The sequence below is a fragment of the Hermetia illucens genome, chromosome 1 (genome assembly GCF_905115235.1).
Source record: "Hermetia illucens chromosome 1, iHerIll2.2.curated.20191125, whole genome shotgun sequence".
Taxonomy (NCBI): Eukaryota; Metazoa; Arthropoda; class Insecta; order Diptera; family Stratiomyidae; genus Hermetia; species Hermetia illucens.
In genome coordinates, this window is record NC_051849.1 from 207536469 (window position 1) to 207558098 (window position 21630).

General features: G+C 45.3%; 1 protein-coding gene across 2 annotated transcripts in view; it reads left to right on the forward strand.

The window, feature by feature from the left end:
- Positions 1-21630, forward strand: part of LOC119646889 (kinesin-like protein CG14535) — a 292589-nt gene that overhangs the window by 138613 nt on the left and 132346 nt on the right. For both annotated transcript variants that reach the window (XM_038047525.1, XM_038047526.1), the window contains exons 3-4: positions 4803-4848; positions 5641-7556. In XM_038047525.1, the coding sequence (XP_037903453.1) occupies positions 4803-4848; positions 5641-7556 (1962 nt within the window). The remainder of the gene's footprint in view (positions 1-4802; positions 4849-5640; positions 7557-21630) is intronic.

Consider the following 21630-nt stretch of genomic DNA (forward strand, 5'->3'; position numbering starts at 1 on the left):
CAGTCCACCCACTCTCCAACCAAGCCTAATTGCTTCGCTTGAGTACAACTTAGCATCCTCGAGATGCTTTCCGATCACAACCAGTGCTATATTGTCGGCGTAACCCATCACCGTGGCCTCCTCCGGAGCCGGAAGGTTAAGTACATCGTTATACATGATGTTCTACAGTAGTAGACCCAATATAGAGCCCTGTGGGATAACCTTTGAGACAACGTACTCCTTAGGCCCATCATTGGTATTATACCAGAACGTCTGCTCTGGCAAGTAGTTATCGACGATAGCAGCGAGCTGGGTGGGAAAATCAATCGTCGCCAGTGACTTTCCTATAAGGTTCCAATTGGCCGAATGCATCCAGGTCAGGCTTCTGATAGAACCAAATAGTGGAAACGATCACGACGAGCCGACCCCGGGTGTGAACGAGACAAAGGCTGAAGAAAAGGAAGAAGAATTTCCCTATAGTGACTAGAAGGCATGTGGGTCTATAGGAGGATATTTCCTCTGGAGGTTCACCACCTTTAGGCAGCAGCATCAGCTTCTGCTGCTTCCATGTTGCTGAAAAGATACCCTCGAACATGCATGCTTCGAACACTGCTGGTCTACATTTGACGACCTTATTCGGTACGCCGTCCAGACTCGGGGCTTTGCTGTCGCCTTTTGGACTGCCGATCTCCAGAAACTCCTCCTGGTGACTTGCGAAATCGGCGTCACATCCAGGGGTGCTGGATGCAGTCAATTTCCCCCTCTTGTTGAGGAAATAATCTTTGGATTGCTTTTAACAAGAGGATAGAGCACAAGTTTTGCGATTTTATAGGCGCTCCCCCACGGGTTTGTGTCTGCCTCCAAACAGAATTCCTTAAAACATCGCTTGCTCCGCTGGATGCCGAGCGTGAAGTTCTTGCGGGCTTCCGTGTAAGTATGCTCCTTTTGCCCTTGATTGATCCTGCCTATTGCCCTGTGAGTTATCCTTCCGGTTCGGTGGCAAATCAATCGAAGGCTGGGCAGTTCGCTATTCCACCAATAATTCAGTCTTTTAGTGGGGAATGAGCACCTCCTCGGCATCGATGCGTGATATGATTTAGGGATGCATTTTGTGGCATGGACAGTTCTATTCGTGGAGCTATCTGTTTTGGTAGGATGGTCTAGCCACACCGCCATGAATGTTTGATCATCCATCGTTTTTGCAGTCTATCCTGATGGTCATTGTACGTGAAATTTTAGCTAAATTGACAAGACATACTAGGCGCCTGCGCAAGATTGACAAAAGTGAGATGTACAATTGAACTGGCTCAACTGGGCGAATGCTTTTCTCTTTGCTGCCCCACTCTATGGCCCACGTATTAAAGTCACCGGCTATCATATTTGTACCTAGTCCCATTGGGTTGCAAACAAGAGGGTCTAACAGTTCTTCAAACTCAGGTGGTATGAGGCTCGGTGGGGCATAGCAGCTATATACGAATATACCGCTCCTTTTTGCCCATACTAAGCCACTACCCACCTTGTCCATGCTATATTGCATGGCTTGACCACGGGACGTCCACATTGCCGCTCCGCCAGTCGAACCTGTGACCCACACACCAGCGTCAAGGTTTCTGTATGGTTCGCTTATGTATTGATGGCAATTTCATTCGCGGATTCGTATGCGCAAGCAGATCCTGTGCTACCCTGTAATAATTTTTTCACTGCAGTTAACGCCTTTCTAAATTCCGGGCATTTTGCACTTCCGGCAATGTGCTGGTTCTCTTGCCCCTCCTTTCTTTCGTACAAAATACAATTTGAGGGCTCAATTGCACTCCTTGGCAATATATCCTATATATATATATATACATTCCCGCCGATCGATGCCGCTGGTGCATGCCTTCACAAGGTGTCCAGACATCAGGCATTTAAAGCACCTCTTTTAAGAGATCCGTTCCTTTAGCTGGCAAACATCCCATCCAATCCGGACCTTCCGAACCGTCAGCAACTTCTGTGCTACCTGCACTGGCAGTCACATGGGTGACTGTTTGAGTATCGCCATAAGCTTTTTCGATAGATTCTTCCCCCAATTCCTCCAACTTGAATGGTTATTTAAAGGCAGTGCAGATCTCTTCTCACGATGCTCCCTCATCGAGCTCCTTGCATTGTATATTGAACTTATGTTTTTGGGATGATACCGCGACATTCTTCCGACCTTAGACCAACCACCGTTCTTATTTTCCTTTAGTTTCGCTTCGCTACCCGGCATCCATATTTTAGGTATTTTGGGCCCTTCTGAACTTTTAGTTCCATTAGTTGGACTCCTCAAGACCCTTTTTTTCCTTTTTGGTGCCTGCTGATTCCCCAAAGCTTCCCTCTCTTTGCTTTGTACTCTCTTACTTGATTGAAGGTCAATTACCTTGTGCTTTAGTGCTTTGGGTCGCCTGTGACACTGTTGAGGCTGGGATGCCCAGCTTTTCCTTACCATGTTCTTAATGGCGTGGTGCACATTGTGGTTGTCCTTAATAACTTCCGGCAGCTCAACTATTTTAGTCCCAAGCTGCATAAAAGGTAGTTCTTCTGGGTCAAGGCTCTGTTCCCGGTGAGTCTTGGCCAGATTTTAGTTGCTGAGTTCCCAAGAGCTTTCTTTTTTGCCGGCTTTGGTATTGGAGGAGATCTTAAAATTGATGAGCTTGCCTGAATGGATCTATTTGCTGCTGCTGGAGTACCCCTTGATCAGATCCGATGGGTGTCGAAATCGCCTTTTTTGGCCACCTATCTCCTTTTAGCCCATCATTCTTTGCCTTTGCAATTTGTGCTTTTGACAGAGTTGTGCTTCGTTTGAACACATCCTTCTCCAAATCTAAAACACTTGTAGCATTAGGTGCCACGTGGCCAAGTTGTCTACCACCGAGGCATTGCGGTCGAGGGATATCCACGGCCAAAAGTCCGCTTGCTTACTCCCAAACGCCGCCGGTACTGGAGTTCCGAGCCCCTGCACCGTAAGCTTATTCCTTCTCAGTTCATCCATGTTGGTTTCATTTTCTGGGTCTCCTTCCCATAGCCATTTTGGTTCGCGCACCAGAGATGACCATGCACAGTCAGAAAAGAAAAGTGCATGAACACACATTTACTTTTCAATAGGTATGCCCCAGTCCGCCAGCTGGGGTCGCGCCTGATGGGAGACTTGGCCACTCCTTACAGGTCTGTCTATCTGCCTGTCCGTCACACGCATTTTTCTCGGAGATGGCTATAGCAATTGACACCAAATTTGGTGGAAAGGTGGAAACTGTGAACGCTTGTGCATACAGTAAATTACATCTTTCTACGTCAAATTTAATATACACACAAATGGGGGGTGTAAATTTCAACAAATATAGTCATGTGGGGCATCAAATGAAATGTTTTTCGGAATGAACCTCAGCATTCTCCCCAAGTGAATTTATAACTTGGTTATGAACGGCTTCAGTTTTTCCCAAACTGGATTTTTTCAGTTCAAACATGAGATCCCCTTTCTGGGTCTTCCGGATATTGCTGACATTTTTGCTAAGGTCTCTTTGGTCGGAACCAGATTTCACCCCTCTCAGTATCTCCGCATACGAGAGATTTCCATTGATGGATATTACAATTGCTGTTGGGCGAATTCGCACCTTTGGTTTCTTGTTCTTTTTATGACCTTAGTCCAACCACCGTTTTTATTTTCCTCGGGCTTCACTTCGCTAGCCGGCACTCCCACTTTGAGCACATGTTTACCCCTTTATGAACTTTTAATTTCGTTTGTTGGGCTAGTCAAGACGCTTTTCGTCGCCTGTTGATACGCTTAAAGTTCCCCCTTTTTTCTCGCACTCTCTTACTTGATAGGAGGTCGATGACTTTGGTGTCACTTGGGTCCCTTGTGGTACTGTTGGGGCAGAGGTTTTCGGCTTTTCCATAGGTCTTCTTTCTTCTGTGACGTTTTGTAAAGCACCCTGATGGGTCTCATCATGTTCTTAATGACTTGGTGCATGTTGTGCTTGTCCTTGATGAATTCGAATAGCTCAACTGTTTTAGCCCCCCGCGGGGGTTTAGCTCCTCCTGAATGGATGTATTTCCTGCTGCTGTAGTACCTCTTGATCAGATGCGATGGGTGTCGAAATCGCCTTTTTGGGGCAGCTATTTCCTTTCAGTCCGTCATTCTTTCCTTTTACTATGGGTGTCCTTGCAGAGTTGTGCTTTGTTTAAACACCTCCTTCTCCAAATTTAAATCACTTGTAGCATCAGATGCAAGCTTGGCCAAGTTGTCCACCACCGAGACACGGCGGTCGAGGGATATCGACGACCGAGAGCCCACTTGCTCACTCTCAAAAGCTATCGGTACTGGGTCTCCGGGCCCTTAATTCGTCCATGTTGGTTTTGTTTTCTGGGTGTCCTTCCCATGTCATTTCGGTCCACGCATCAGGAATGAGCAAATACTAGCCCACGTACAGTTAAAAAAGAAAAGGGGATAATGACATATTTATACATCAATAGGTATGGCCCTCTCCGCCGCCTGATGGGAGATCTGTCTGTCACACCCGATTTTGGCGGAAACGGCTGAACCAATTGAGACGAAATTTAGCCAGAACGTGCGGTCCATATATAGGAAAATGTGAATAGGAAAACCTTTACATCCGAAGCGTCCAGCTTCGGGTACTCCGACTTGTTCGAGCTCATCAATTAATGACAACGTAATCCCCAGACAAAACATCTTACAATAGTCGTTTGCTTCATCTAATGGAGTTTGTTGTTTCATCCCCATACCTACAATCTATTTTCTGCTGAAAATATTGTCTTTTCTTTAATATATTTCTTTGTTTTTACAATTACAGGGAAAATGAACATACGAATGTGATTCCACCATCAGTGCCTGTTTTTGTGAGTATAACACAATTTTTAAAAAAATGTTTCCTTTGATCTCATCTAAACGTTCGCGTCGATATCTTTTTAGTTTAGTTGTACCATCAAAAGATACTCGTATTTTCTTTGCAATCTTACAAGTTCTCTTTTTGAAAGCTTTTTTCCAACTGTGCTGTAAAACGTGAAAAACAACGTGCTGAGCTTGTTTATGTAGTCCAAATGATGGTACAGGTTGTATACTCCACAAGCTATTATGACATGAAAAAGTGATTTCAGCAATACTGGTCTCAATAACACCAGAAGTCTCTGACGGAAGAACTGCCCAAATGGTAGCAAGTTGCATCTACTTTCTCAAAAATGCAATAAAACTATGTGGAAATAGATTCCTAGACTATCAAACAATTAAGTCTGAGGGCTCTTAACCCAAAAATAACATGGAACAAGTGTACATTTACCACACTGGATTTTCGCTTCCTTTAATGTGGCCAAGATGCGCTTAGAACTCGTCTCCTGTATCAGCGGTCGTAAAAGGCATCTGTGAGGGAAATTTACATCTAAACATACAAAAAACAATCCTAAATTGAAGTGCTCGGTTGTCGCAACTTGTAAGCAGTATCTTTTTCTTGGATAGAGTTAGATTTCCTTTTGGAAAATAATGTTTTCATTGAGGTTTCCTAATCTATTTCGTCATTATAGAGGGTTAACTTGAAGTGCATGACACCGACAATTTCCTTTTGCTCAATTTTCACTTCTTTATATTATGAACTATTGGAGTGGAGTTATTTGACCGTTTCCTAACTTTCCAAACAGGCCTCTGTACATCGTCCCCGTCATGCAAGTATTTCAGCAATAAAACGAGACAATCCTTCGGGTAGTGGCGGACAGCACCAGCAACTGCTTTGTGAGGCTCAAAGTCAGAGTCCACTGAGAGGTGAACAACAACATCAAAATCAACATGAACTAGGCCAGCAAAGTCGTCCGGTATTTCGAGCTAATGGCATCCACTCAAATATTCCGGGCACCTCTGACTTTCAAAGACCTGGTGTTATCCTTGAGTCTGGAGACAATGGAAATTCCAACGTGCCATTAACAGGAGTGGAATCAGCAATCAGCAAAGGCACGTCGAGAAGTGTAGAACCTGCCGCTGTGAGTATCAAGCAATCATGGCAAGGAATACATCACCACCACGGAAGCCATCATTCCAACTACCAACAACATCATTCACCAATCGCTGTCGCAATTCCACAACCATTCTATCATCAGAATCAGCAACAAAGTGGCGTCACTAGCGGTGAGAGTGCGAATGGCTCAAGTGGCATCACAGGAAGCAGCCACCCCCACCTCCCCGGGTCGGGTCAGACTCAACCGGTTGTAGTGTCGACAGCTCATCAATTACAAGCAACAACCGCGGCCGAGTCGCGAAGTCGGATACCAATGTCCAACGCCCAACAGCAGAATTTTAATCAAATTTCGAAAACGGCAACCAATTTACTAAACGACATCTATGAAAAGCACTTGTTGAGTCAGACAACATTTCAGAATGTGTCGCTGCCGAATAACCGTCCCCCGATGCTCCCGAATGGTTTCGTTGTCCTGCCCGCTCTGAATATGACCTCGACCGCCAATCCGTCATTCATCGCGGAGAATGGGCAAGGTAGCACCCCCAGTGCTGAACAGTTGAGTAATTTACTTCATTTGCAACAAAGGCATCAGCTGCAGCAGAAGATGCACCATCTACAGCACGTACAAGGCCAACCTGTCCCAAATGGATTCAATTCAGTCTCTTTAGTTACATCTGTCAAACACCAGCAATTGCGAGTCCCTCTTTCTGCCAATACTCCAAATCACCATCAAAACCACCAACAAATGCATCATCACAACCACCAGCAACCAAATCATCACACCTTCTATCAAGTCATCGGTAGAGAGGGTCCACCACCAGAGCCATCTCAGCACTTGTATGAAATTGTCAACCCACCGCCCTTACCTGCCACTTCCACTCCAAACAGAATACCAAGAAAACGAACTCCAGGAAGAATTGTAAGAAAATCGTCTTCCTCAGGAGGAGAGGAAAATGGCAAACAAAGTGCACAGCTATTGACGACAAGGAAGCAAGCAGTGGGCGACGAGAATTATTGTAGGGAACCGCATCATCAACGTCAACCTAATCGGCAACAACAACCAACACCCCCGCAGCATGGATTACACGCTCAACATTCGCGCCTCGTCTACAACCCTCAACCTCGAACCCGAGCCGATGGTGAAAACTATCCGGACAACCCCAGTTCAAGCAAGCAAAGAAGTGCAAATGTCAACACAAGTGGAAGCTCCTTGCATCCTATGCAAAACACTGCTTCCATGCTACTACCCCCGCCGGCTCCGTTCAACACGCCTCAAGTAGTCGTCCAGAATCCTGACATTGTCGCTAACGAACGACCAGCGAATTTAAAATTAGGAGGAATTCCGGTTGCAAATAATGTGGAAGTCACCAGCAAACCACCCCCACCACCTCCTCCCTCGGGACTATCATCGATTCGGGAATCATGTGGAGTTGCTGATGGCGACATTTCACGTTCGGAATTTGAGGAATTCAACGGAAGAGGAGGTCCTCATCGGAAGAGTGGCAGCACCAAGACGACTGTTGCGAAATACCAATATCGGAATAGTAAAATTGATTTAATGGTGGAGACGGCACAGGCCGTGGCTGCAGCGGAATACTATGCCAGGTAAGTGAATTCTACTTTGTGTGACTTTGTCCTGATTTGTATTAATATTATTCGTGGTTGGTGGAATAGGGTTGATATTGGGAGACTACATTATTCTGTCATATTTGGGGGAGAATAACAATTGATTCCTTTGATCTGGAAAGGATTAGGGATATTCACAGAAGGCTAACATTTGTCACAGCGAGAAGAAAGGAAGCTTTGAATTTATGGAATTTCAGCCCTCACTTTTGTCTGAACCTTCTTTAGGCAAACCCAAAAGCAATCAATGGGAAATTGTCGGTAAAATTCCTTGGTTCGTACAGAATAGAGACTTTATCCGGCATACATTCCCTTATTCGTTACAAAGGTCCTCCTGAATGGAAACAATTACAACCTTTCTAAGACCGTGATGACCATCCAAATGGGTGAGGAACCAGACACATGGCTCCCTTAGCCTGGTTGCCACAAGTTAAAACGGACGCGTCAGGCGCATCTCTTCCTGATTTCATTTTCTTCCTGGAAGAAAGGATTTAGTCTGATCAGGTAGACTCTCTTTGGCGTACCTCCGAAAGAAAGGCTGAAATGGTGGAGGCCTCGCTTCAGAACCTCTTGAAGGCCTTCATAAGGCGGTTGTAATGGTTTCCCGGAGCCGTTCATTTAATCAGTGGAGATGCCTAACACGTCGGCCAAGTTTTTCGCACCACTCCACTCTCAGCAAAGGGCGTCGATACAAGATTGTGTGGTCATACCTTTGTGAGGTAATATCTGTCAGGGGTACTTCCAAAGGTCACCACGTGAATCTGGTTAGGGTCGATTATGTCCAGATGGATTATGGGAATACGCTCGGAGGACCCAGGAATGCGCCTACCTTTTTCTTACATGTTTCATTATTTTGCACTTTTGTTACACGATGTACTGTATGGAACCTTGTTCAAGGGCGGCCAAAAATATTTTGTGAGATGCTGGCCGATTCGTTCTCTGGATACCTGGGTGTACCAAATGTACTAAAGACTTCCTTGCTCCGTTATCTGAGGTCTCGCAGTATATACTGGACGTTAAGCTGAAGATAGTAAACTCCCTAAATGTGTATTTGGAGTTGGTCCTGAGGCTTTGAAGAACTGTGTTGTCCTCCTGCGCTTGGGCGATTTTCGGAAAATCGATGATCGCGGTGATCATATTTTTTGTTTCAAAAAAGATGAGTGGCGTCCGGTCCCTGAACAGTGTGAAAAGCCTGCGTTCAAGGAAACACCGCAAAATTTTTTTATTGCGGCCACCACCCGTTGCTGCTTGGTGGCCTCAAAGGCCTGGACATCCTCTAGAGACCACGAAATCAGGTTTTTGGTCCCAGATAGGTAACAAGTCGAATCGATTGTTGGTGAGCGGTCTTTTTGAAGAAATTACGTGTGAATTGTTTTTAGAAGCGGCGGGGGGGGGGGGGCGGCGGAGGGGATGGCATTGCAGGTACCTGTACTAATGGAACGCTTAGAAAACGTTCTGCGAAGTCTAAGACTTGTGTCTACCAGCGTGCAACCAAACGCGCGGTTCGACGAGGAATTTACCGCGACGAGGCTTAGCGGGTTTAGAACGCTAATCGATGATTCCGGGATTCAGGGAGAACCGAGACTTTAGCATCCATATCTAATAGGGAGTGGTGCGTGGTTAAGGGATCATGAATTGTTAGGGGACGTGGTGCAGTGCTTCAGGTAGCGGTCACTAAAACCTGCGACAAGTCTTGTTTTTTGGTGGAAAAGTAAAGGGATTGGCACATTTCTTTTCCGCGAAACTTCAATGGTACCGGCATACCCAGCATTTGACGAGGAACTCGATGACCTACTACTGGCCCTTTTTAAGGTGTAGATCTAGGCGGTGATCTAGTCTATATATAGCCTCTTTTGAGGTTTCACTTACTGACAGGCATTTAACAGATTTCTCCTTTAGCCATGTGTAGTAGCAGTCTGCAGAGCGTCAGAGACAAGCCCAATCGTCTCCTCTTCCAGCCAGACAAGCATGTGGTTAAACCGCATCGCGTCCACCGGCCAACTCAAATTGGGCCACAAACCAATTTCACCAAGTTGCTACGCTCCTTCGCCAAAATAATATTAATCCTGTTGCCCATTAGCATTGCTGTTTTGCGGGTGCATGACGAAGCAACTTCCAGCGACACAAAATGCCTTCACGGAGGAATACCAAGTGAAACGAAGTCCCTGGCGGCGTTTTCGTTTTTAATATTATTGGAAGTGGAAAACTTCAAAAGACACTGGCCAGGCCACCCCAGACTCTCCTCTACCCCGCGGAACCATCTTTAGGTATTACATCACGGGGCGGAGTTAGCGTACTTTAGCTAGGTCTCCTTCAACCTTACCTCTTCCGTTTTTCGCAGTTTACTTTGGATCATTGTGATCATGTAGATGATCATATCCCAATTCTCCTGGCAAGCTATATTTTCCGGTGATAACATTTCACGTAAACTTTCCTCTAAGTTCCTCCTTTCTTCTACAAAACTCGGGCAGTGGAAGAATACGTACGCTGGGTCTTCCGAGAACCCATCGCAGTTTGGACAATCAGGTATGACGACTAGCGAGCCGACTCCACAGACCATCTTTGATCCTTTGGTGAACAATACTGTGAACAATACTGTGCCATAGCCTTGCAGCACGTAGCCGGTCTTCCACTCTGCCCTGGTTGAAAAGTCCACAGCAAATCTTCTCGTCAAGTTCAAGTTGCATATGGCATGTGGAATGCCCAGATTTCCAAAGGTACTTCATCTAGGATGTTACTATGGCCGCAGGGCTTCACTGTTCAGCATTTGGGCTCGCGAAGCCTGATCTACTACCCGCTATAACGTGTCTACGGGAAGAAGGTGTAGGAGTATATTGAGAGCCTTTACCGGGCAGGAGTGCAGAACCCCAGTAGCACCTGCACACGCGGTGCTTTGAATCTTATTAAACTTTGTTCTTTGTTACTTTTTTTTCAAAGTCTGCCACTATACAATAGAGCCCTATGTCAGGATTAAACATACCATGCTCATGTACGTTCATAGAACCGGCCTCGGCCGGAGACCCATTTCTTTGCAAAGGTTCTCTCGCGGGCATAGAAGACCTTCTTAACCCGCAGTTCTATGTTCAGTCTCCACTCTGGGGCATACCACTGCTCACAGATCCAGTCAAGGGGCTACCATCTAGATCCGACTAGATTATCCTAGTTCTTAGCGTGGACCAATGCGTAGGATACCGCCCCCCCCCCCCCCCCCCAATCCAATACTGGTTAAGACTAACATTGTTGAATGCTCTCTCTATATCCAGGAGGGCTGCTAGAGTATTTTGCTTGTATTACAGCGACCGTACAATTGTGCCAATTCCCTCGTGGGGAGCGGTTTCGGTGGATTTGCCTTTGAGGTAGGTGGGTTTGCTAGGACTTAGAGAAAGGTGTTCACTCCATAAACGTCCTTAAGTGGATTTCCAGGACGCACTCTAAGGTCTTCAACACCAAAGAGGTGAGATTGATTGGTTGAAAGTTCTTCGTGAACTCATGGGCGGCCAGGAGCTTTCGGTATGAAAACAACTCAAGCGCGTCTCTAAGACGCGATGTAGCTCCGGTAAATCATGAAAAGCACACAGTCTTCCTCGCTGGCAGGGAAGTGCGTCTGGACCAGAAACTTTAGGTTTGTCGACTTTTTAGGATATGATGAGCTTCTATGTTCCTTGGTCAGAATTTTACTGAGCCTCCCAGATTTGCTGATATTTTCAATGTTATGACAATAGTCCAACCAGGACTGAATCTTGGCAGTCTTGATGGCTATTCTTTTCAGGCAGTCCTTATATGGCTTGATCAGTCCTGATCAGCTTCTTGGGGCTGGACAGATCTTCATTCCATCACAGTATAGTGTCTTCTGGTTGTATTTAATAGAGTACGAGACTTTGAAGGCGGTTTCCAATGCCTTTTCCAGAGCTACGACCTCTGACTTCAACTGGTTTGTGGCGCAAATCTTATCAGTTTGCGCACCGGAGAATTTATTCTTGATAACCTTCATCCAGTCTATCTTCCTGGGGTCTTTGAAAGGGTTGGAGACTTCTACGGCGAGATCTAGACTTCAAAGTATGCAACTGTGATCTGTGAAGTATCGGTGGTCAGACACTCTTCAGCACTTCACCCTTAGGATCCCATTTTCGGTGAGTAGGGTGATATCAAGGACCTCCTCTCGATCGACCCAGTTCTCCGAGCTGGGAAAATGGAAGGTGAGTGAACTGCCGCTGTTACATGCCGATAGATGTGTATTAATAATAAAATCAATGAATGACTCGCCTCTTTCGTTGATTTTCACGCTGCCTCAAAGCGTATATCTTGCGTTGCTTCGCAACCTATCAACATGTTGGCCTTGTTTGCTACGATATTGGACATCTGATTTTGCAGTTCTTCTTTCGGAGTTGATTGTTAGGCATGTAAGCGAGGATATATGCACGTTCTCCGCGTCAACTTGCTTCAGGATGAGCATTACTAGGTCGCTCAGGTCCGGAAACAGAGAAGCGTGTAGTTTATTTCTCAGGAGGATACATCCTCTAGGTCTGGCCAGATCTGCGGCCGAGGCGCACTCCGAATGATCTGCTTATATATGGGGTTCGCCAATCCATGCATGCTCTATAAAGGAAGAGTGTAGATCAACAAAAAGGGGACTCCGCAGTGCGATAAATAAAGGCAAAGCTCGCGACTGGCAGAACTTGGTTTAACGAGGTGAATGAGGACCCGTGGGGACTTGGCTATAAACTTGCTACCTGGAAAATCGGGGCTCTGCGGAAGCTCTGCATATTAAGTAACGATCAAATGGACCGCATTGTACGGGCATTATTCTTTAAACATCCTGTATGAGCTGATGTCAATAGCGTGGAAAGCGTCGAGGATTGACCCGCTTCACAATGAGAGATTCTCACCATGAAAAACAAGGAGGCGCCTGGTCCTGATGGTATCCGGCTGGCAGTTTACAAACTGGTGTTCCCCCAATGGCAGTACTTGCTGCTCGGGGCGTTCAAAGCTTGCTTGAAGAAAGCTATTTTTCCTTGCCACGGGAAGGTAGTGAGACTCGTGCTGATCAGCAAAAGAAAAGGAAACCTGGAGCTGCTGTCTGCATACCAACCGTTGTGTATGCTTGACATGGCCGGGAAAGTTCTCGAAAAGCTCATCAGAGGTAGACTCGCTGAAGCAATCCGCGCTACCGGGGACTTATACCCAAGCCAGTTGGGGTTCAGAAGAGAGAGGCACGGTGGATGTTGTCATGGAGGTCATAGTTCATCGAGTCGTGGCACATAGTCGCCGATCTCGACGGATAGTACTTATCACAACGCTTGATGTCAGAAATGCCTTCAATTCCGAAAGATGGGCAGATATGCTAGGCGCATTAGAAAACTTATTCCACGTATCAAGCTATCTCTTGTGGACATTGAGGGATTATCTGGAAAACCGCTTCGTGCTCTATGAGACGCTAGGAGGCCAGATGAGGATAGAAATCACGTCGGAAGTAGCACAGGGATAGCTGCAATGCTGCAGGTGCTGCCAACATTCGACTGTTCGGTTATGCAGACGAATGAACAGGCGCAAAATAGGCTTGGCCTGTGATGCGACGGGTAAGCGGTTGGATAACTGCTCATGGTTTCAGCCTTTCGCTGAAAAAAGACCGAAGTAGTCATCTGGACCAGAAAGAGAATCCCGATCCTGCGTCCCATATCGATCGGCGAGATGACTATAGAGTCAAAAACAGCGTTTAATAGAGTCGACTCGAAGATGAGCTTCTTGGACCAAATGAAAGCAGTAGCGGACAGGGCACCGACTGGAGTCTCGGCCTTAAGTCCGGTAATGGCAAATGGTGGGGCCATATATCTACTAGGAGGCGTTTTCTCATGGGAGTAACGCAGGCCGTCGGCGCAGAGTTATCGGCTGATGCCCTTGAAAGCGAGACGGGGAGCTTTGAGAGTGGCGTCTGCTCATAACACTGTGTCAAAACCGGCCGTAATGGTGATCGCGGGAGTTATCCGCGTTGCCCTCCTTGCTAAGGGGCATTAAGCTATCTCTACAGCCGCAAGGGTGAAAACTTAAGAGAGGTGGTTGCCTCGAACATCAAAGCAGTCTTACCGAGTGACATCTCTCTTGGCAAAATTAGCCTAGAGGCAGATGGACTGCAAGGTCACCCACAAACTATAATAGATCCATGGCTGAACCGAACGCATGGTGAGATTGATTAATTCCTTACTCAACTTCTAGGTGGATATGAAGGTTTTCAGTCTTCTCTGGATAGGATTGGGAAGGCGCGATCTCCTGATTGTGTGGTCTGTAATGGAGTGGCGGACGACGGTGTACACACCTGTTTCTCTTGTGAAAAGTGGGACGGCTTCCATCAAAAGCTTTATTTAGACAGAGAGGAGCTCTCTCCAGACAACATTGTCAGAGAGATGCTGAGGAGTACGGGCAGATTGAGTCGTGTTGCGCAATAAGTTCGGACTCTTCTTATTGCGAAAAAGATTTAGCTCGACCGGCGGAGGGATCGGATGATAACTAACAACTCCCTTCCTTCCCTCCAGCCGGTGTAAGGAATTTCCTGACTTGAAAGTTCCCAAAGCCGGGAGAGCAGGAGTGTTAGCCCAAAGTAATGTATCAAACGGTTCCAGGCTAGTTCACTGATGACAGGGAGGTGTTTGGTTGGTAGTCCAACGGCGTACTATTGCCGGAGTCCAACACTTTGCACATAAACGCATTCACTCTCCGTCGAGCATACCGGATGAGTTCATGTTGCACACGGTCAAACGCTTTCTCCAGATCCAGAAATGCAATATAAAGAGGGCAATGTTTTTCTCGGTGTTTCTCCGTGTCAAGAATGCGTTCAAACATCTCTATGGTATGGGACTGGAACCTGACTGCGAACCACACTTTAGATTCTGCTTTTTACAGAGCCTCCAGGTACTCTCCGTTTTGTTCTTTGTTCGCCTGAGGTTTCTCTTTCTTGATAACTACCTAGTCATCCATGGGAACCCTGGAGTTTCGAGGATTTAGCACATACGCTACTTATGATGTTTCGATCTCCTCGTTGGCAATAAATAAAAAATTTGTATATTTAAATATTAAGTTTCATCAAAACAAACATCAGCAATTCAAAACTCTGTACACATTAACTTTATTTTTAACTATTTGACTTTTTTAAAGTAAACTTCGAACAGTTCGACCGGACATTTGCAATTCGTGTCAACACCGCCGTGGTTGGAAACAGAAGAGACCGACTATTTCCATGCGGTCCTTACTGTCCCAACCAACGGCATTTTTTTACCGCTGGTTCTCCACTCCCCTGGTGCGTTCAGAAAACGAGTGAGTGGAGAGTTTCGGAGTTCAGCGCCATCTACCCGTCCGCATCCGCAACATCCGAAATAAATTTCGAATGCTGCAGATCCTGCCGCGCCACAAGGGCACTGCAATTGGATGAGCTTGCTCTTATCCATGTATGAACTACTTAAGTTTGAAAGCTTTTCTATCAATGAATTGGGGGGTCTATGCTTCTGACAAATTTTCAGCCTAACCCTTATCGGCAATACCATCATCACTTGAAGGTTTATTTGCCATATTTCGATATTGTTGAAAAGGACATGATTAAGGGCGATATATGGATGTAAGAATCTAATATTGCGGTTTGGCTTGCTAGTGTCGAACCTTAAATTTGCTGCCCTTAAATCAGAGTCAATCGCAATTTCGTTCACCTTCGTTTTTGAGTGTTATCCGCATAATATCTATGGTCCATTACACTCATCTCCACTTGTCCCCATTTCCCACCAAACCACAAAATCTACATAATTCATCACCATTGAAATTTCGCCCTATTAATTTCGCACTCCGCTAGAGCTCTGCTAGGATTCCCCCGGAGCACAATGGCGGATCGAATTTAGTATGTTTAATTTAACGCCGAGATGATTTTCGTCTAGGCCACAACGACGACAGGGAAGAATAGGGAGAGAATGGATATAAGCAGAGTTCAACAAGGCAACAGGAAATATTTGTTGGAAGATTCAAATTTCCAGAGTTGTTTCTCTGGGGTTCTCTATGAAATCTACATCCGGTGAATGTGTAATCATAGCTTGACTATAGAATGTAAGATATAATTTGGATAATGGAGCGGTAGGTTGTACTGGAGAGAAAATTGAGGGTTTCTCTGTACAGTTCATCCCAGTGACATAGATTCTTGTAGACTCTAGACAGAGTGGAGGGAGGGTGGAGATTGTCTACTTTGCAGATTTATTTTTGCAAGTGGTAGGCACTCGTGATTCAGAATCAGGAAGCATGGGGAGTTCATAATTCAAATCATTTTCTTAAAGAGTTTATCTCGTTTGCTAAGAAGTCCTTACTAAGTCCTTTCCTAGTACATTCATGATATGTTGAAAGAAATTATGTCTGCGAATTAGGTATCAAACCACAATAAAAACATATGACTTGCGGTTTCGTCCAGCGCAGAGGCCACTCCTCAGATGCTGCCTCACCTCGGCCTTGGCAGCAGGGTGACTGAAGTGACTTCAAGGTAGCATTTGCTTCAGGCTTAGCCCTGAATTTTACAAGGCGGTTTTTATTTTCATTATAATTTATACATATATCGCGTTTTTAAATTGATATAAGAGAGCACATGCCACCTTGTAACCACTTCTGTCACCGTACTCCCAGGGCAGAGGTGAGGCAGCATCTGATGAGTTGCCTTTTGTCCTGGATGAAACTGCGAGTCATATACTTTTTGCAACTTGGGTGCTTGCCCAGTCAGTGAATGGCGGACTTAGAAATCTCTCGATTCTCAAACAAAATTCAAAATCAATTTTCTAAAGTATTTTCAGTATTCTGAAGTACATAGGCAATAAATTTCGTAGAAGAAGAGCCATATTTGAGTATCTTCCCTCGGACCCAAAATATTTATGACCTTTCTTAATTGCTCAGATGGAACTCACCCTCGCAACTAAGAAAGTTAAGCCAACTCGGAAGAGGCCGTAAGGATGCACTTTTATTGGGTAAATAATAATAAGATACTCGGCCTCCTACCGAAGACCAACATTATCTCCATTTCACCAGGGGACATTTCTTCGTCTCCTCCATTAAGAATGATTGAAGCAATTAAATTTAGACCACAATTCCGACAATTGAAGTAAACATTTACAGAAGGCTCTTGAAAATTCCGCACTCAAAGATGAGACCACATCCCACACTCCTCATTTATCATCGCATTTTTAAGTCCCTTTCTGGCATCTGATGATGTCAGGCATTCGAGTGATCAATCTATCTGATGTTGTGTTTATGTAACATGCGCTATGTTTTCTCAAACAATGCCACCCATTGACGAACGACATGGTGTTTCGTCGAGGCAACACAAGAATGCAATGCGGCCGAAGGAGCGCTTCTTGTAAACAAATTGGTCCTGAGAACATATGGATCTGTTTACACCTCGGCATCGTGGTGCTTGATGCCTTCCCTGACAGAAATAAACGGCAACAAATCAAAATTACAATATTTTATAGATGCCACGCAATCCTGATGGCTCTCATCAAAGTCTCTTCGATGCCGGATATTGGGGATGGCTTTTTGTTTTCCGTGTAATTTGTAAGAGAGTTGGCTACGTTGATGAATAGTTTGTTATTTGAAAATGTTGCACGCTACACATTGTGGGGTGGATCAACTTTTCTCTCTGGTTTAAGTTAGAGAATTCCCCAGTATCCGGTAATTCGCGTCCAGGTCGATAGTCCTGAACTTCCGTGTTCCCTGGCATAGTCAGGCATTTTTCACCCGAGAATCGACTAACTGACCCTTCCAATTAGTGGAGTGGTCGATAAGTTCACAAGTTCGAAGCAGAAACTTTGGGCTCCAATTAAGGATTTCTCCCTGGTTCGCATGTCCTGCTGCCTGACACCAGGACCCGTGAAGGCCACATCACCTACACACGATTCAATGCATGGAAACTTGTACGTGGAAATACTTTAGGGACTTTAGTGGTTGGTCATGGGAACTTCGCAGAAGAGTTTATCTTGCAGTTTCAATTTGAGTATCGACGTGTCCTAATTGACCGAGGACTCGCGTAGAACGGTTCAATCCAATCGATCCTTTGCTAATTTGAACGGTTCGGGTAATTGATTTTGAATTATTTATTCAGAGGAATACTTTGGATAATTGTTCATTTGATTTTGCCAAGAGACGAATTGGTCGCATAGACTTTCAGAGGAAAGGCAACGGGAGGAATATGCACGAAGGATCAAAAATAACTGCTGAAATTTTTGATTGATTACTAATTAGGAATTAGGGTAGGATTTCCAAGAAGCTCAGCATCCAGGAGCTCAAGCACCGAAACAACAAGCGTGGGATAAGGTAGCGGCAATGACGCCCCAGATACCCTAGTAGAAATTTGCCCTAGTTCCCAGACTGGTATCCTTACTAAGTTCTGATTGGAAATATAAGGCAAACGGACTACTGATGGTTTCACGTAAGGCAGAGGCAACTCATCAGATACTGCCTCATCTTACCTCACCTCACCTTAGGAGCAACGTAATCGCAAGTGGTAGTCGCTCCTTTCTATATTTATTATCGAAAATACGACGTAGATGAAAGGGTCCTGAACTCATGTCCACTTGGTAATAGAGCGGACCACTTTAGAAGAAGTTTTCTCCCACTTTCTCTGGACTATGGGGCATTTTGTACTTCCCTTTATATTACTTCCGCAGACAGTGTGTGTGTATGAGGTTTGCGAGAGGCGAAGTCTCTGAGCGCTTAGACCCTTGTGGTCCATTGTACTCGATTTTCCCGTCTAAAGGAATATTCCGGATTCGTTCATTTATCTCAGGATTTACGTTAATAGATGTGATGCTAACCGCTGCAGCTGAAGCACATCAGCACCGAAAATCAGATGCCTAATGCGTCCATAGGCGGGACACATAGAAAATAATGTGTGGATTTCACTTTCTCAATATACGACCGGGAGTATCAGTGAGGCTAGGTCCTGCCTAAATCGAAGGAAGATTGATATTCTTTCTAAGCGTTACCCCCAATTATTGATAACCAGGGATAACATGACAACGAGGTTTCACTTGGATAAGAAGTTTGAAACATGTTGGAGTAAAAAGGCCAATTGGAAGAGCGTGGCAGAAATATACGCCATAGACAGATGTGCCTCCTTTAATTTCGAAAGGAACTACAAGGGGCAGAACATTGCTATTCTGACTGACAACCCTGCGGCGATCAAGGCACTTAGGTCCAACCAGGTGAACTCTAAACTGGTATGGGAATGCCTTGAGAGACTGTATACTCATGACTCGCACAACAAAATCTGGATACTCTTTGTTCCAGATGAAATTGGGGTTGAAGGCAATAAGGCAGCGGACTAACTGGGCAAGAAGGGAGCAAGGATGCTTTTACACGGGCTTTTACATGGCTATGACATTAAAAAATGAAGAGGCACAGCTGAGGGAATAGAGCAGTCCAGGGTGCTTTTTGGGGGATACACATCCAAGCGCACAAACGACCGTTACCAAGAAGAACGTCCCAATCATAATGAGAATTCTCACTTTCACCTAGGGAAGCTAGGGACCACCAAACCTGGAAGAAACAGTCCGTGCAATCCATCGACTTAAAAATCGTAAGTCGCCAGGAGCCGATGGAATTACAGCCGAATTGGTAATTTATGGAGGCGACCAGTTACACCAAGTGGTTCATCAACTTGTGCTCAAGGTATGAGACAGCGAATCAATGCCTGACGATTGGCAACGAGGCATTATCTGTCTCATACATAAAAACAGGATATCACGCAGTGCAGGAATTATAGAGGTATCACGTTGCTGAGTATCATCTATAAGATATTCTCCTCAATCTTGCTAGGCCAGATAGTCCCATACGCTTAGAACATCATTAACCCATACCAAAGAGGTTGTACTCCAGGCGAATCAGCAACAGATGAGATTTTTCTCTGCAGCAAAGCCGCCTATGTCAGAGCATAACCAGGGTAAAACTGTACACAGTCATGAGAGAATTCGACGAACTTGATAACACTGGCTGGTGTGACCCTGAACAATGCGCGAGGCCAGATAAAAGCAACAGGATCACTTTCGAGACCATCCAACGTTAACAAAAGGAAGCCCTGTCATACGTCCTCTTTAACCTGCTCCTGGAAAAAGTGATTCGCGATACAGATGTCAATGCAATAGACACCATCCTCTTCAAGTTCACTCAACTACTGGCCTACGCTGACGATATTGAATTATGGAAAGAACAACCCGAGATGTCAGATCGAGCAGAGGGCGCGAGCCTGGAAAGTCTATAAGGGTAATATCTATGGTAGAAAAAGAAGACGAGGCAGACCCTGCTTGAGATGGAGCGATGGGGCAGGTTAGGACGCCAAACAGCTTTTAGGGATGTCAAATGGGTCGACCTCGGCGCAAAACCGGAATATCTAGCGTTCCTTACTAAGGAAAGCCTTGACCGGATACCAGTCATTGCATCGTTGATGATGATGATGAAGCTAGGGATATCTACAGACACTGCTTAAAGGTTATGTGCAGAATGTGTCGAAACCGAAAGCACTTGTGCAAAGTAGGTCGAGGCTCTTGGGAAAATACTTAATACAGGATGCAAAGTTTAAAGGTTTGGAAGTGGGGGATGCACTAAAATTCCTAGCGGGCATAGGCTTCCTATAGTTAATAGGTACACTATAACCAATTAAAGGCGCACAATAGTTCTTTAAGGAGCCATTGCGACTTCCTCTTAACAGAATAATAAAAATACAGAATGGACATGCATCTTCTTGGTGAATTCCTATTTCTATCCTAACATATACGCAGCTAGTGAATTATGACCAGTTTGGGTGCCCAGATTATTTCTGCAAACCTTCCTGCTTTTCTACAGTGTAAACTTTGCGGTCTGCATGTTCGGCTCTGACTGGCAAATTATATTGTATCTGGCAGCATTAAGGCTCTGCTACCTGTCATTATGGAAAACTTCTTCCCGGCTTTTGATAATAGCATTAACTAATGCTACTGACACCCCTCTTTTGCTAAAGCAACCGAGATTTCATTTCTTTCTATACCACAATAACTAGGTACCCAAAGTAGTTGCGCAGTATTGAATCTGCAAACAAAATTTAGCTGGGTTCTACATTCCTGGCCGATTTTTGAAGTGATCAAAAGAGTGCTCAACACCCTCAATGCTGCTTAACTATCGCTAAAGCTTGCGGTGCGCTTGCTCTTCAACTATTCGTCAATCTCCCAGGTCGCCACCGTGAGGATCGCATACATTTCAGCCTGAAAAATCGTTGCATGTTGCCTTGAAGAAAAAGCCTAATTCTCGCTTTTATTCGAGAGGTAAGCTCCTGCTCCAGAACCCTGTACTCTTTTTGAGCCATCGGTGTAGATGTCAGTATATCCTGGCACGCATTCTTCTGGTTCGTCCCAGTTTTCTCTTCGTTTTGAATTAAGTTCATATCTTCTAGATGTATGGGGCTGCGGAAACCAAAGGGGATTTGAATAAGTAACCAAACGCAAGGCTCCTTTAACTCAGTTGCCGCAAGTCAAAATAGACGCGTCGCGCCCCGTTCTTCCTAGTTGCGCTTTCTTGTCGGAAAGGCTTTAGTCAAGCCAAGGAGATCCTCTTGACCGTGCCCCTGATCGAGGCTCTAATGGTTCGTAGAATCCATCGAGAACTCCCCGCAACATCAAGCACGTATGCAGAATGGTATATTTCTGCGTGGCTTGAACTAGAATGTGCGAGAGTTCGAGGACATCAAAGGAAGCCATGAGAGATTTAGGTACAATACCTCTAGCTGACAATATTATGGGAACTACAATCACTCGCTCGAGTTGTCAAAGTTCTTTGATTTCCCGAGCCAGTGGCTCATTGTTCACCTTCTTCTCCACGTATTTGCGTTCGATGTTGCTGTTATGAGGGATAGCAACATCAATAATATACGCGGAGGGACCCGCCTTGTTAACTAACAGCACGTCAGGCTTGTTATGTGGAATATAGCGATCAGTCAGAGCCGGTCCCAATACATGCTGTAAACAGAACTAATAAGTAGTACTTGCGGCTCATATGGGTAAACCGTACATGTTCCCGT